The sequence below is a fragment of the Crocuta crocuta genome, unplaced genomic scaffold, assembly GCF_008692635.1.
Source record: "Crocuta crocuta isolate KB4526 unplaced genomic scaffold, BGI_CrCroc_1.0 scaffold636, whole genome shotgun sequence".
Classification (NCBI taxonomy): Eukaryota; Metazoa; Chordata; class Mammalia; order Carnivora; family Hyaenidae; genus Crocuta; species Crocuta crocuta.
The window spans coordinates 1,586,056-1,600,090 of record NW_027530380.1 but is presented as its reverse complement, the minus strand read 5'-3'; the positions used below and the strand labels follow the sequence as shown (position 1 = coordinate 1,600,090).

The window sequence follows — 14,035 nt, the reverse complement described above, 5'->3', positions numbered from 1 at the left end:
TGGACACAGGGGCTTCTGGGAGCCGAGAGGGGTCCTGGGAGGTTGGGAAAGGAAGGTTGTCTGGGAAACAAGGGGGGGTGGGGAGGAAGGAAGGTGTTGGTTGTTCGCAGGAAGAGATTCAGGTTTTGCAGGATTGGTTCTTCCAGCTATGCCCATTCGTAGGTGCCGGGGGTGCCTTGTGAGGGGCTCTTCACCCTTTGCTGGTTTGTTTTTGGCGGGATGGGTGGAAGATGTATCTTAGAGCTGCCCTGGTGGGGGTGGGAGGTTGGGAGTTAGACACCTCGTCTGCGGACACTCTGGAGAGTGCGGCCACTCTGCGGGGCCTGGCCGTGAGGACAGCTGTGGCTGTTCCCAGGAAGTCCATCTTTGCAGGTGACTTTCCTCTTGTGGGTAGTCAGGAGCGTAGGCTAAGAGGGAGAATGGGATGTGTTTTCAAAAGCACCCATTTTACAGTTCTGGTAGATGATGATTTCAGGATCCATGTGCCTCTTGAAGAGCTGTCTGAAGTGGAATTTGGGTGGAACAAGGAACTTGAAGAGGAGGCTCTTCATGGGCTCTTATCTTTGCCTCCTCTTGTCTGCTGTCTCCTCCCCTCTCATTCTCTTCACTGCCTTTTTCCAGAACCTTCCCTGGTCCATTCCATCCTTAATACTCAGCTTCAAACCTTAGCACTTAACTCATTTCTTTGAAATCAGTTTTATTGGCAATGCCTATTTTATTTTATATATGTACATACGTATGTATGTATTTAGAGAGAGCTCCTGCAGACAGGGGAGGGGCAGAGGGAGAGGGAGAATTTTAAGCAGGCTCCACGCTCAGTGGAGCTCCTGCAGGCTCCTGATTCAGGGCTTAATCCACGACCCTGGGATCACAACCTGGGCTGAAACTAAGAGTCGGGCGCCCAACCGACTGAGCCATCCAGGCGCCCCAGAAATGCCAACTTTAACTAAAGACCCAAAGAACCGGAGGAGAGGCAGGTGTCTGTTGGGTGGTGTTCTGGGAAAGGGCATATTCTGGTGAGGTGAGCAGGTGGGCCAGGGCAGCTGTCTGGGGGGAAAGGGGGGTTAGGCTGGGTCTGTGGAACCAGGCAGAAAGAAGTCTACTGAGAACCCATGGCTGTTGTGAGGACACCAGCGGAGGGGACCCAGGGAATGTCCTGCGGTTCTCCCTGGGAAGGGGCCCGAAATTGGGGTGCTGGTTCTTATTAGGTGGATTTTGTGGACCTCTTTTCTCAGAAGATGTCGAGGACAGGGGAGGAAGGTCACCTTTATATTTGGATTGCTGGAGGGGGAAATTAGTTTCTTAGAATTCCTTGGGTCACTTCTGGGTTGAATTTTAGGGCCATCTTTAAAGCACTAGATCTCTCCCTCCTGGAGGGATATGGTGATAGACAGTTAATACAGGCCTAGGTTGGGGGAAGGGTAGTTAGAAACTCCTACATGTCTTGATTTGGGGCCTGCCATGGGGGGGTTCGTCCCCAGGTAGGCTTGGAGTATGTATAGGTGCTTCTTAATGGCTGTGGAGGCAGTCGGGGTGGGGGGCAGGTCAGCTCACAGCCCTCACTTTCCTTCCTTCTCCCTGGGTGTCAGGACCCTCTGCCCTCTCCCCTCAGACATCACCCCCAGGGCCCAGCTCTCCCCAACCTGCCCTGCTGCATCACAGTCTGCACTTCAGCGAGCTGCCCACGAGGGGAGTTCACGTGCCCATGTTCACACCGGTCCCACCATGTGAGGCGGGGCCTCCAGCCGTGGGCCCTCTGGTGGCTTCGTGTGCATTTCCTGGGGCACCGCTGTCCTTGGAGAGCGGACTGCCGGGCCTTCCACAAAGTGTGTTTGATTTCTTGCCACCCAGTGCCACGCCTCCCCCCTGCCCCCAGTCTCCTTTAACCTTTGGGTTTGATTTGGTTTGATTTGGTTTGGGGGTTGTTTTGGGGTTTGTGTGTGTCCTTTCGTGGTTGTGAGTGCTTTGTTTGTTACGGTGTTTCTGCTCGCGCACAACCAGCACCCCACCAGCTGATTCTGAGCTCTTCTTCCTCACTCCTTTCCTCTTCCTGTTTGCATCCCCAGCAGCCCTTCACGTGTAGAGGAGAGGTTGTCCTGGTCAGGATCCCAGCTCTGTCCTAACTCGTGACAGATAAACTCCCCCGCTGTGGCCCGCTGCCCCGCGCTTCCTGTGGCTGTTTTGGTTTTGAGTCTAAAAGTTCCAGATGTTTTAACCCAGAGGCTTGATACTAAATACTGCTTTTGTCGGTGTTTATGAAGCCGTCTGAGAGTGAATGCTCTTACGGAAAGTGTATTGAGTCCCACCTCCCCTCAATGAGCAAAATACAGACCCTTAGTGCTGAGTGGCAGAGAAGCTGGTGTTAGAATTTTTATGCCTGGGTATTGTAATTTGGGGCATAATGGGTACTGTTGGCTGCTCTTTAAATAATATATTCACTGGCATTTTCCTTGGGGGACTTTTAATTTCCTGTAGTGTTCAAAGTCCAGAGAGACCTGTAACATGCTACTTAAAATGTGATGGATATTTCCAAGTATGTTAATCTTCATTGGGGCTTGAACAGGAGCCACGCATTGCTATGATTACCTCTACAATGTGTTTTGCAGTGGTTAAATGAGGAGCAAATTATCCAGAGGCTTGTGGAAATAGTTCATCCATCGCAAGAAGAAGATGTAAGTTCTCTTGTGTGACTGTAAACTTGATTTTTTTAATTTATTTTTTTTAAAGCAACCGTGTTTATGTGTGCACAGAATGTAATTGTATGAGACCTGAAGGTAGAGGACGTGTATAACCTGGCATTGTTCAGGTTGACAATTTTCTAAACACTGAAGGGTGAAAAAAAATCTTACATTTTGCTAATGCCCAGGACACTTCCAGAAACGTGGAGGGCGGCAGGCCCTGGTTCTAGCACCAGCTCCCGGAGCCAGAATATGGGGCCGGGTCTGCTTGCCTTTGTTGCAGACCTCCGTCCACACTTCTCTTTTCTTGTACGCACATCTTGGGCCCAAATGGTGTGGCCACATCTGCACTCGCCTCCTCTGTTCTGGCTAGAGCTTTCCAGGCGGCACCTCAGAGTCTTCGCCACCGTCGAGCCCCTGGAGTGTTGGGCTCCCGGTGGTGGTCCTTCCTGGCCCGGCGCACGGTGCACACGGGTTCAGCTGGGTCCCGGGTGCCAACGACAGACTCAGCAGTAGGATCGGGGCCATGTTGGAGTGTGAAGACTGAGCTCTGTGCCGAGGGTACGCCCATGCGGGTGGGTCCCCAGGACCGGCCCATCTGCCTCATGGAGGAGACTGTCACTCTCTTGCTCTGTCGCTGCTCTGGCTGCCCGCCTCGGTCAGGCTGAGCTGCGCGGGACCGCCGGTGGCCAGCCGTTTCCCCCGCACACGTGGCACTTCTCTGTGGCTCAGCCTGCCGTCTGCGAAGGGGCTGGTTAAAGGAGAGGTGGGGAGGTCGGGAGACCCTCTTGTCTGCCCCTAGGAAGCCAAGTTAGTTTGAAGAGTGAGCCCCATGGAGGAAGAGTGCAAAGGTAGGCGTGGGTACCCAGAGGCCGTTTTGGCTCACAAAGGTGAATTTTCTGTCAAGGCAAAGTTAGCCCCTTCTACTCTGGTGCACCTTTTGATACCTGGAGTTTAGCTAAAACGGGCTTTTCCCCAAAAGGGTTTATCATTAAAGGTGCTGTCGACTCCCCATCACGCCCTCGGGACAGTACAGCTGGCGCTCCCCTCGGTATTGTTACTGCCGACGATGTTCAGAACACGGTCCGGTGCGGGCCCTGCCGGTGCCCCAGTGCGGGCGCCCGCCATCTGCTTGGGGCCATGACCCCCCTGCACCAGGGGAGTCAGTGCTTCTTGAGTGACCGAGTTTGGCCACTGGGGGCCGCAGAGACGGGGGATGGGGAGCGCAGCCCGTCCCACACGCGGGGAATGTGTGTCTGTGGATGAGGCTTGCCTTTCACCAGGTTCACATTCCTGAACAGGAGAGCTTGATGTACAGGACGTGAGGTACACGCGCTTGCACAGGGCTCAGGAGAGGGTAATGGGGGGGCCCAGTTTGGCAGCTTGAGTTTCTTTTTCTTTTTCTTTTTTTTAAGAACAAAGCATTTGGGGCATTAAGACTTTCCTTAACTTGCCTTGCAAGAAAGTTAATTTTGCCTCTGGACAGTCCTGTTGATGACTTCGGTTTTGTGTTGTGTGATACATCAGATGCTAAAATTGCACTGGCGTCTGTGTTCATGAAGGAAATGCTAGGCCCCTAACCCGGCTCAGTGGCGTTTGCTGTCCCAGTGTGTGTTGTCATCTGTGCTAGAACATCACCGTCGACCACTCTGGGCACATAACTGCTCAGGCTGCAGGCCGTGCCCGGTGTCACATGCCATGGAACATGGTGCATGCGAGTGCCGCCATTTCTGGCCTTTCCTGGAAGGCTGTCAATGCCACCCACTTGGAGACGATGCAGCATTTCTTACCTATTAGCATATTCCAGAAAGCTTTGTCTTTTTTTTTTTTTTTTTTACTGTTCATTTTTTAGAGAGACAGAGTGCGCGTGAGTAGGGAAGGGGCAGGGAGCAAGGGAGGGAGACTCTGAAGCAGGCTCCACACTGTCAGCACGGGGCCCGACAGAGAGCTGGAACTCATCAGTGGGATCATGACCCGAGCTGAAGTCAGACCCTTAACCAGCTAAGCCACCCAGGCGCCCCTGTCTCTTTTTTATTTTTTTTAATCAGTGCTGATTTAAAAGCTGATTTATGAGCTTCTGTGCTGGTAAGAATATATACAGTTGACCTTTGAGCAACACAGGGGTAAGGGGTGCCCACTGCCTATGAAGTCGAAAATCCACGTAGGACTCTGGACTCCGCAGACTCTTAACTGCTGATAGCCTGCGATTGGCCACAGGCCTTACCGATAAGGCGAGCCGTCAGTTAGCGCGTGGGTTGTGGGTGTGTTCCACGCACGTGCTGCTAACGGTGAGCCGGAGGGAGACCGTGTCCTTACGAAAGTCCTAAGGAAGAGAAGAACGCACGTCCGTGCGTACTGAACTGTGTTAAGAAAATCTACCCGTAAGTGACCTCATGCAGTTCAAGCCCATGTTGCTGAAAGGCTAGCGGTATTTGGGGACAAAATGTTTTTTACAGGTTTTCAGTTGTAGACATTTTTCCTTGCCCGAGCTTTGATCACACGTCCCCACACATGGAAGTACGTCCTGTGCCCTGTTGTGACGTGGAGCTCATTAGCCTGGCAGGATAAAATGCTCACATCTTTATCTGTGTGACTTCTTCTGAGCTTGACCTACTCACTGCAGCTTATTATCGCCAGTGTTAATTTGTGTCATTTCTTAAGCAGTTTCCTCTCTAAGGTTTTATTATGAATTTGACATGTTTGAGTTGATACTTAAAAATGTACTTTTTCCCTTTAGCGGCATTCAAATGCTTCACAGTCACTTTGTGAAATCGTCCGCCTGAGCAGAGACCAGATGTTACAAATCCAGAACAGTACGGAACCAGATCCCCTGCTTGCCACCCTAGAAAAGTATGTTTAAAAGTCTCTTCTTGTTCTTTTTTTCTTATTGATGCTGCTTGATGTGTTACCGTTGTGAGTGGTGGGTAGGTCTTCTCCTGCGGGAGCCACCTCCCTGCAGAACCCCCTCAGGGGAGGGGGGCGAGGCCGTAGCAGTAAGAGCCAGCTCGCCTGACCTCAGCCATCCCGTGGGGCCTGGTGGAGACCCACAGGGTAAGAAGGTAAATAAGTGACATTTATATACAGACTTCAAACCTTTGAAACGGTTGTAAAGTACAGTTTATGAAGCCATCATAAGGGCGGAGGCCGCATCATAACCGTAGTCCCTGCCCCACAAGCCTTTGGTGAACAGTCTTGGACACGAACTGATTTGACCCACTTAGTCCCTGAGTTTTACTAGAGGCTCTTAGTGTTCACTACACCTTCGCAGCTGGCAAGGGGCAGCCTGCCCAGACCTGACTGAAGGGTCACAAGTCTTGTCCGCTTTGTGTCTTGGAACTGCTCGTGCCCTTATTTCTAGACACTCCCTTCGAGCAGCCCTCTCCTGTTTGGGAGGAAGATAGCTTGAGGATGCTCTGCTGTTTGGAAATTTGTGACGGGCCAACCCGTGGGTACTAGTTTTTCTAGATTCACAGACTTTCTGAAAGAACGTTTACTGTCAAGCATGGGCATACATGGGACCTGCATCCACACAGCTGCGGGCTGTTCTGGTACAGAAGAACCGGGCACTTCTGCACTTCGGGGCGGAGAGGGCGCGCCCACCACGAGCGCCGTGAGGCCCAGGCGGCCGCCGCGTCAGGCCCTGCCGCTCGTGCTCTCGCTGACGGCTTCGCCGGCCCTCGGCGGCCTCCTCTGTGTCGGCGCTCACATGGCTTCTTTTGGCCTCACTGCCTGGAAGGCCCTTTATTCAAATAAAACATTTGTGTGTATGATTCCCCCGGCAAGTGTGAGATGAGCAAGGAGCAAGTCAGAGACTTGGTAACGTTTTTAAAGTCTCTCCCCCAAGAAGCAGAGTTGTGTTTTCCCGGTGAGTATTGTTGAATAGGAAGGAGCTGACTAATTCTCTGATGTAGCAAAGCAGAGTGTTGGCTTCTGAGCGGTAGGTCACTTTACCGGTCCCATTTCCATTGTTCTTGGCTTCATGGCATATGTCCTCTTTTTATAAATAAAAGACACTCCACATTCAAGTACTAGCAATCATAGCCTTAGGTTGAACCATGTAAGACTGACATTTGAGTAGGTTAAAAATGTATTGAATACCAGTAATGTCCTGTGGTTCGTGGCAGAACTAAAAGTCAGATGTAATTTTAAATTACCAAGTGGCCACTTTCAAGTACAAGGTGAAATTAATTTTAATAATTATTTAATCTAGTTGATACAAAATATTTGAACATATGCGCATTTAAAAAATCCTTGAGGTACTCTCCATCCTTTGTACAAAGTTTTGGGAACCCAGCGTGTATTTTACACTTAGGACAGATCAATTCAGGCTGATTACAACTTGGATACAGTGGCCTCCTGTGGTGGTTGACTGTGGCCGTCTGGGACAGCAGGTTCCCCTTAAAGGTGAGACTAATCAGCATTAATCATGGGGTTTCAGTGCCACCAGAGCCCTCTCGAATACGGGACCTGGCCCATGAAGCCAGTGTATATACTGGCTGTTAGAGTTCAGGCTGTGTCGTGAGTCCTGGATCAGCTATAAATTGAGCCCTACAGGTGCCGACTCAGAATTGACATCATTAAATACTAGTTGGAGTAGATTATCTTCAAATTCATGGACTTGAGGAGTCAGGGGTTCCGTGCTGTCACCGAGTTAAATCTTCACTGCCCTGAGCAGTGGGGAGACTTAACTCTCGAATAGTGCCTCCCGCTCTCTTCTTGACAATGAGAACCAACCCCTTGTAATAGCACACGTGCTCCCACATCATGGTGGTTGCTTAGTAGCTGTTGATTAAGAAAACGCACAGTGACCAAGGCTTCTGTGGGCCTGGTGAACTCCCTAATCGTGCTAGCATTTGTACACAGCTGACACGTTATCAGGTAGTGATGTAGAATATCTGTTTACATTTGATAAATTATGGAGTAATAAGTACTATGGTATTATCAGGCCAGTCTCCTGGCAGTACACAGTAGGTTACCCACAGTAGTGTGGGCGTCCCTGTATGGACACACTGGAGGTGCAGGCCAGCTCGCAGAGAGCATCGGGACTGAGCTCAGGCGAAAGAGAACGGTAAAGGTGAGGAGCGGTAGCAGAAGGTCCCCGAGAAAGCGGACGAAAATGTTGGCGCGTAGCGTGGAAGCAGTCTGGGCTTAAATTGAATGTGTTCAGTTTAGTGTCTGCAGTTCTGAAGTCCAAAAATTCCTTTAGGAGAGAGAGAGATTCCTTAAAAGAAGTTGTGTCAGAGAAGGCTGGACTGTGCAGCTCTTAATTCTTGATACGGAGGAGCTGAGAATGGCGTTGGGGTTTGATCCCAGGTGAGCCGAATGAGAGGTGGACACAAAGTGAGCCGTGGTCTCAAAGGCACCAGGCCCCCGAATGGCTTCCTGCATAGAACAGCTCCTGGGGGGAGTCGATTGCCGCCCATCCAAGAACTCCAGCTCTTTTTAAATGTGAAAGTGGCTGTGTTTTCTCTCATGTGTCAATAAATGCCTTTTTACTTAAGGAATATGAAGGCATTCATTTTATCCTATTTGATAAGCTTAGTCCTTCGGTTTATGATTTCTCTGTATTGGTGATATCCGTGTGCTGAGAAGAGACTCAGAGTATGGTTCAGCTGCTGTGTCGCACACATCCTGACTGTCACAGTTTTTTTGGTTCTCCTGTCGCTTTTTCCCGTCAGTAGGATGCTTTCGTGGATGTAGTCGGCTGCGGAAGCCGGGGGTTGGCCAGGGCCTCTATGGTAGCCCCTCCCTCGGGCATCAGCATTCGTGACCGTGTGAGTGCGCTCTCTGCTGAGTAAGAGCATCACACTTGACCGCGCAGGTGGATGCCGTGGCCACGCCCCTGTGCCTGGGTGAGGCTGCTGTTTGAAGAGTGTACCCATTGACTGAGAAAAATCCGTTTTCCAGAGCTCAGTCCCAAACCCAGTACTTACTCTGGAGACTACCCTGTGTTGAGTGCCGGTTTCAGGGCTGATCTGGGAGAAGCTCGAAAGCTCCTTCCAGCAGGGGCTCTTCTGAAGTGAGTAGGTACCAGTTGTATTTGCTTCCCCCAAATAAAAAGAGATTCTCCTGCTCGCTGCTCGAGAGCGAGGGCAGTGGTGTTGGGGTGCGGTGAGCACAGCTGTGCGACAGGGTGACTGGCATCTCTGCTGGGTGATCAACAGGGGCAGCCCAGCCGTAAGCCCCATTGTGAGGGAGAGTCCAGTCTCTAATTCACCTGGATTCTGAAAGTTACTGAGATTTCCATTGAGAACATCCATATAAATTTACCTAACTAGTTACCCTCCTGTTTTACATTTATCGTGACCTTGAACATGTAGTGGGAAGAGCCAGCCTGCAGAGAATACTTTTTGGGCAGTACTTCAGTCAGATCCATTTCATTGCTACCATGTTATTTTGATTTACCAAATTTTAATTAGAGGGTAAAATGCAACAATTGATCTTGTCTTTTACCTGTTTTAGATCTTAATTATACACTGATGCCTTAGTGGGAAAACACTTGTGGGTTCTGTTTAACTTTTTGAAAAATTCCCCTCTTTTTGTGGGGCATAGAGTTCCGAATCTTATGACCACCCACAGCTACCGCCCTGCTCTCAGTGGGAGGTGACTGCCAATCTTGACGTATTTGTTGGCTCTCAACAAGGGTGGCAGAGGTGAGCAGGGCCCAGGGCCTTGTTCATTCTGCAGGGGTGAGGATGGGGGGGTGTAGCAGGAAAATATACATGGGAGAGTTACATTTATAATAAGCAGGATCACTTGTCTAAAAGTATTAAAAATCAAGCATTAAGTAAAACGGACATGCCCAAGTGAGGTTGAACTCTCGTATAACACTTGCCTTGCTGGTACCGTGATCTTTTTCTCTGACGTTACTGCTACATGATGTTAACGATTAGCACCTGACTGTTGATTTGTTTCCCTAGGCAAGAGATTATAGAACAGCTTCTATCAAATATTTTCCACAAGGAGAAAAATGAATCTGCCATAGTCAGTGCAATCCAGATACTGCTGACTCTGCTTGAGACACGGCGACCCACGTAAGCTTTCCTTTGGTCTCGCAGCAGTGAGCCGCTCCGTCCTGCTTTTAGATTTTTGAAAAGTTCAAAGTTGCCGGTTGATAAACTACAACATCATGCCCCTGAATTGCAGGTGCCACCTCTCTTTCCACTGCATGAACTGTAGCTTTCCAGTTTTACCACTGCACGTAAGCCAGCTTTACGTGAACGTGGCAGGTGGGGGCATGGTTTGGGGAGCGCTGTTTATGGGCAGCATCTGGGGGTTTGTGCTAGTTACGAAAACGTCACTGCAATAAGGCATGTCACGGTAGAGAAGCTTATTAAATACGAAAATTGAACAGGGCTGTTCCCCTGGCTGGTGGGCAGCTCTCTCCTCCACGCGCCAATTCAGGGACTCTGTGTCTTGCGGTTCTTCCCTCCTCGTGCTAACGTGCGGCTCCAGATGGTCCTTTGGGGGTTTCACACGTGAGGCCACTGCAGTTGCTAAGGCTGTTTGAGAATGGATGGGCCAGTGGCTTGAGGCCTTTACGGAGGCATTTGAGGCAAGTGTTTGAGAATCAGAAATGTGGTCTGCTTTCCCCCAGTGTGTGTCCTGGGCCAGCCGTTTGTGTCTGTCCTGTAATTCTTCACAGTTTATGTCCCCTGCCAGCCGGTTCGCTGATTAATTGTCAGCGTTTTCTAATTGTTCCCTGGAGCATGAAAAGAGGTATGTATATGTAAGCACTGCAGGAGTTTAGAGATGAGGATTTGTGTTTTCTCACTCACTGTTGGATTTATCCAGGATGCCGGGGAGCGTGGAGAGGGCAGAAAAGGGCTGCCGTCAGCAGATGGCCGAAATACACTCTGGGTGTATTTCTAATGATGGAATCTCGGTTCTCAGCAAAGTAGTGAACACAGCCATCCTGTTTCCCAGGTCGCGGGGCCCGCGTCCTGGTCTGTTTAATCTTTGGTCCGTGGTGGGGGAAGGGCGGTCTGGCAGCACTGCTTCAGAGGTCCAGTAATTTGGAGACTGCGTCTGCAGCTTTGACCGTGTCTTTTCCGGTCAATTCTGTCTCAAATCGTGTAACCGGTAACTTTTAAGGTATTAATCAAGTGGTGCAGGACTGTCTCCTGCGCGTCCTGCATCGAGACGGTAGCGCCGTCTCTGAAGATGGTTTGGAAGCACCTGAAGTGGTGCCCTGGTGCCGTGACTTCAGCCAGCTGCCTCGCCTTGACAGGAATACTTCTGAGAGAGAACAAGGATACATCTTTGCACGTGCAAGGGAAAAACCACGTAACTGTATAACCGAAAGCAGACTGAGGAGATTCACCCTTAAGAAGTAAGAGAAGGAAAGTTCTGACGGAAGAAACTTGTCTTTAGATCAGAAAGGTTTATCAAATACCAAACAGGATTAGATTTAAGCGGGGAGGGCTCAGATTTTAGCCTTTTCTTGGTGAGCTTTTGGAATCAGAAGAAAGGATAAATCCTGAAGGTACCTGGTTAAGAAGTCATGGGTTAAGTGACTACAGCGTGAACCAGGTTGCCACATGTGTCATTTGTGTGTGTAAGTGAATTCTACGTTTGTGTTGTAACTGAACGCTGGGACACAGGCCAGGCCTGCGACCCTGACCACCATTGCCGGCGCGTGGGTGTGGGACAGGCGTTTGCAAGCCCTGTGACCTCAGTGTGCCCGCCTGGTTTCTGTTCGGGGGGTACATTTTGTGAAGATGTACTTTACCAAAACCAACAGAAAATGTTAGAAGAAAGAACTTAGAGGAGGAATATTGGTAGAAACGTTGATAAATGAAATGGATGGGGCGCAGGGGTAAGAGCATTATTAACAGGAATGTGAAGGCTGACTATTAAGAATGAATCATTGAATAAGTCACATGTTGGAAAAGACAGAATAGATTATTTTGATAAGACTCAAGAAATGAGAAGGGGTGAGTTAGTTAATATTTTGGTTCTTGTCTTACACCGAGGAACTGGGGTGGACTCACAGTCTCTTGTGTCATTCTGACGAATTATACTTCAGATACGGTTTCCGTAAACGTAGAGGAACGGTCGGCTGTGCAACTGCCAAAGCTCCCGGGGGAGCCCGGGGACCTCGGAGCTGTAGACACAGGGTAATTTGCACACACCTGCAAGCCCTTCCCCGGGCGGTGGCGGCAGCACAGGATGGGACTGAGCTGTGCAGCGTGAGAGGATGCTACACTTGCACAATAGGCCCGAGGAAACAGAGCAGCGGCCTTTGGGGGCGATGCACAACCCCCGCTGCGATCCTCCTCTGCCCTCACTCCTGCTGAACAAAGCTCTTCGGCCACCAAGGACATCCTCTAGCCCTAAAGACACAGGTGAAGACCATTTGCAGTAGGCAGAAGGGCCCGGAAAAAACCCTCTAGCCCACGAGAGAGGCAGGGACACCTTCAGGGCCCCGCCGGATCGAGGTCCCCTCGCGCTGAAGTGAGGTCAGTGAGACCTGAGGACCCATCAGCCGCCTAAGACGGGCTAAACCAGAACAGCGCGTCCCCCATGGGTGTCGGTAACGGCAGCAGCCGGCGATGGAGGAGAAGCCGGTGTGGAAGGAGACCCCACAGGCGCAAGAACAGGCTTAAAGACTGAGCTCACGGGTGAGGGGAGAAAACCTTGGCAAACCAACCCCAACTGTGAACACGAGGTACAGGATGCCCCCCGAGGGCCTGGAGAGAGAGGGGTGCGTGTTCTGGGAACAAGTACTGCTTATATCGGTTCCTACTAGCCTACGTGACTTGTCTACCTTTCCACCAAAAATCCCAAGACAAGCAAGATTTTAAAATGCTGGAACTGTCTGCCGGGGAATTTAAAATAACCCTGATTAACATGCTATCAGCCGTGGGGAAAATGGACAAATGTGAGCAGGTAGGGAACTCTAGCAGAGGTGGAAGCTCATGTGGAAAGTTCTGGAGCTAAAAACCACAGCAGAAATGAAGAATGCCTCGGGGCATTACTGGTGAAGTTGGACATAGTCGAGGAAGGACTCTGTAGCACGCTAGAAATGACCCCCACTGAACCGTGAAGCGGGAAACCAAAAAGACTGGTTTGTGAGCCGCAGGGGCCTAGGAGTGACCTGCCGCTGGGAACAAGGGCTGGTGCCCAGATCTTGGTCCCTCCCACCAGAGTGTCCACGGACGGGGCCAGGGCTCCGTGGGGAAAGGGCAGGAGAAGTCTCACATCACATAGGACAAAAGTCAGTGTAGAAAACCCTACACAACCCCAGTGTAAGTGGCCGGGGTTATGTCAGAAGAACACAGGAGCCACCGGAAACACACAGCTTTCATCGGCCAGACCTGATCCACACAGTCTACACCACCAACAACAGTGTAACGACAACTTGTACAATAGAATAAAGCAGCGTTGCCTTCTCCCAGAGTACACCGTTTCCGCTAGTTCACATCGACACACGTAAAGAGAGGAGAAGAGACGCGTCTCCCCTCACCAGAATTTCATGTGGTTCCTGTACATACACCCCCTCGAGGGGGAGAACAAAACTACTTGCTCTTTGTGTGGACTGCACACCGTGACTGCCCGGCAAAGAGCTCTGTGCGGAAAGGTAATAAAAAGAGCAACTTGACAGTGACTCTGATGAACACATCCTGAGCCGGATAATCAAAGTGACCAGCCAGTGAGAAGTGGTGTCGACGGTTTGTCCTCTCGCGGTGTAACAGAAATGACGTTTCACCTGTGCGGGCTTCCACTCAGAGGCCCCGAGCTCATGAGGAGAGTGTAAGACCAGCTCCCGTGACGGCACTGCAGACGCCCCATCCGGCACGGTGGAAGCGCCGTCATGGCCAGGAGGAGCCCGAGGGGACAGGACAGCCAAGTAAGGTGTGGGGTCTTAGATGGGATTCTGAAATGGAGGAAGGACTTTAGGTAAAAACTGAGGAAATGCGAATAAATAATGGATGTTACATATCAGCGCTGGTTTATTATGACAAACGTGTCGTACTAATGTAAGATATCAGTAATGGGCAGCTGAGTGTGGGTGATGTGGGGACACTGTGTTACCTTGGCAGTTTCTGTGAATCTGAAACACTGCTAGTAGGAATGGACACAGCACTTAGACAGGAGCCCAGTGAGAACATAGGAGACTAGAACAGCAAGCAGCCCACTTGGCCCAAGTGACACTTGCAGAGCCTTCCCCCAGCCATAGCAGGACGCACAGCCTTTCCACGAGCACGGGGGACTGTTATCAGGATAGACCAGAAGCGCAGCATAAAACTAGCAAATTAAAATAATCTAATCATACATAGTAGTTATTCCTACCATAATAGGTTTAAACTAGGAATCATTAAAAAAAAAAAAAAAAAAATTTGAAAGAAATCCCC

General features: G+C 50.4%; 1 protein-coding gene across 15 annotated transcripts in view; it reads left to right on the top strand.

The window, feature by feature from the left end:
• PPP6R3 (protein phosphatase 6 regulatory subunit 3) overlaps positions 1–14,035 on the top strand; it is a 91,422-nt gene that overhangs the window by 29,175 nt on the left and 48,212 nt on the right. For all 15 annotated transcript variants that reach the window (XM_077766538.1, XM_077766536.1, XM_077766534.1 and 12 more), the window contains 3 exons: positions 2,607–2,672; positions 5,416–5,528; positions 9,599–9,712. In XM_077766538.1, coding sequence (XP_077622664.1) covers positions 2,607–2,672; positions 5,416–5,528; positions 9,599–9,712 — 293 coding nt within the window. The remainder of the gene's footprint in view (positions 1–2,606; positions 2,673–5,415; positions 5,529–9,598; positions 9,713–14,035) is intronic.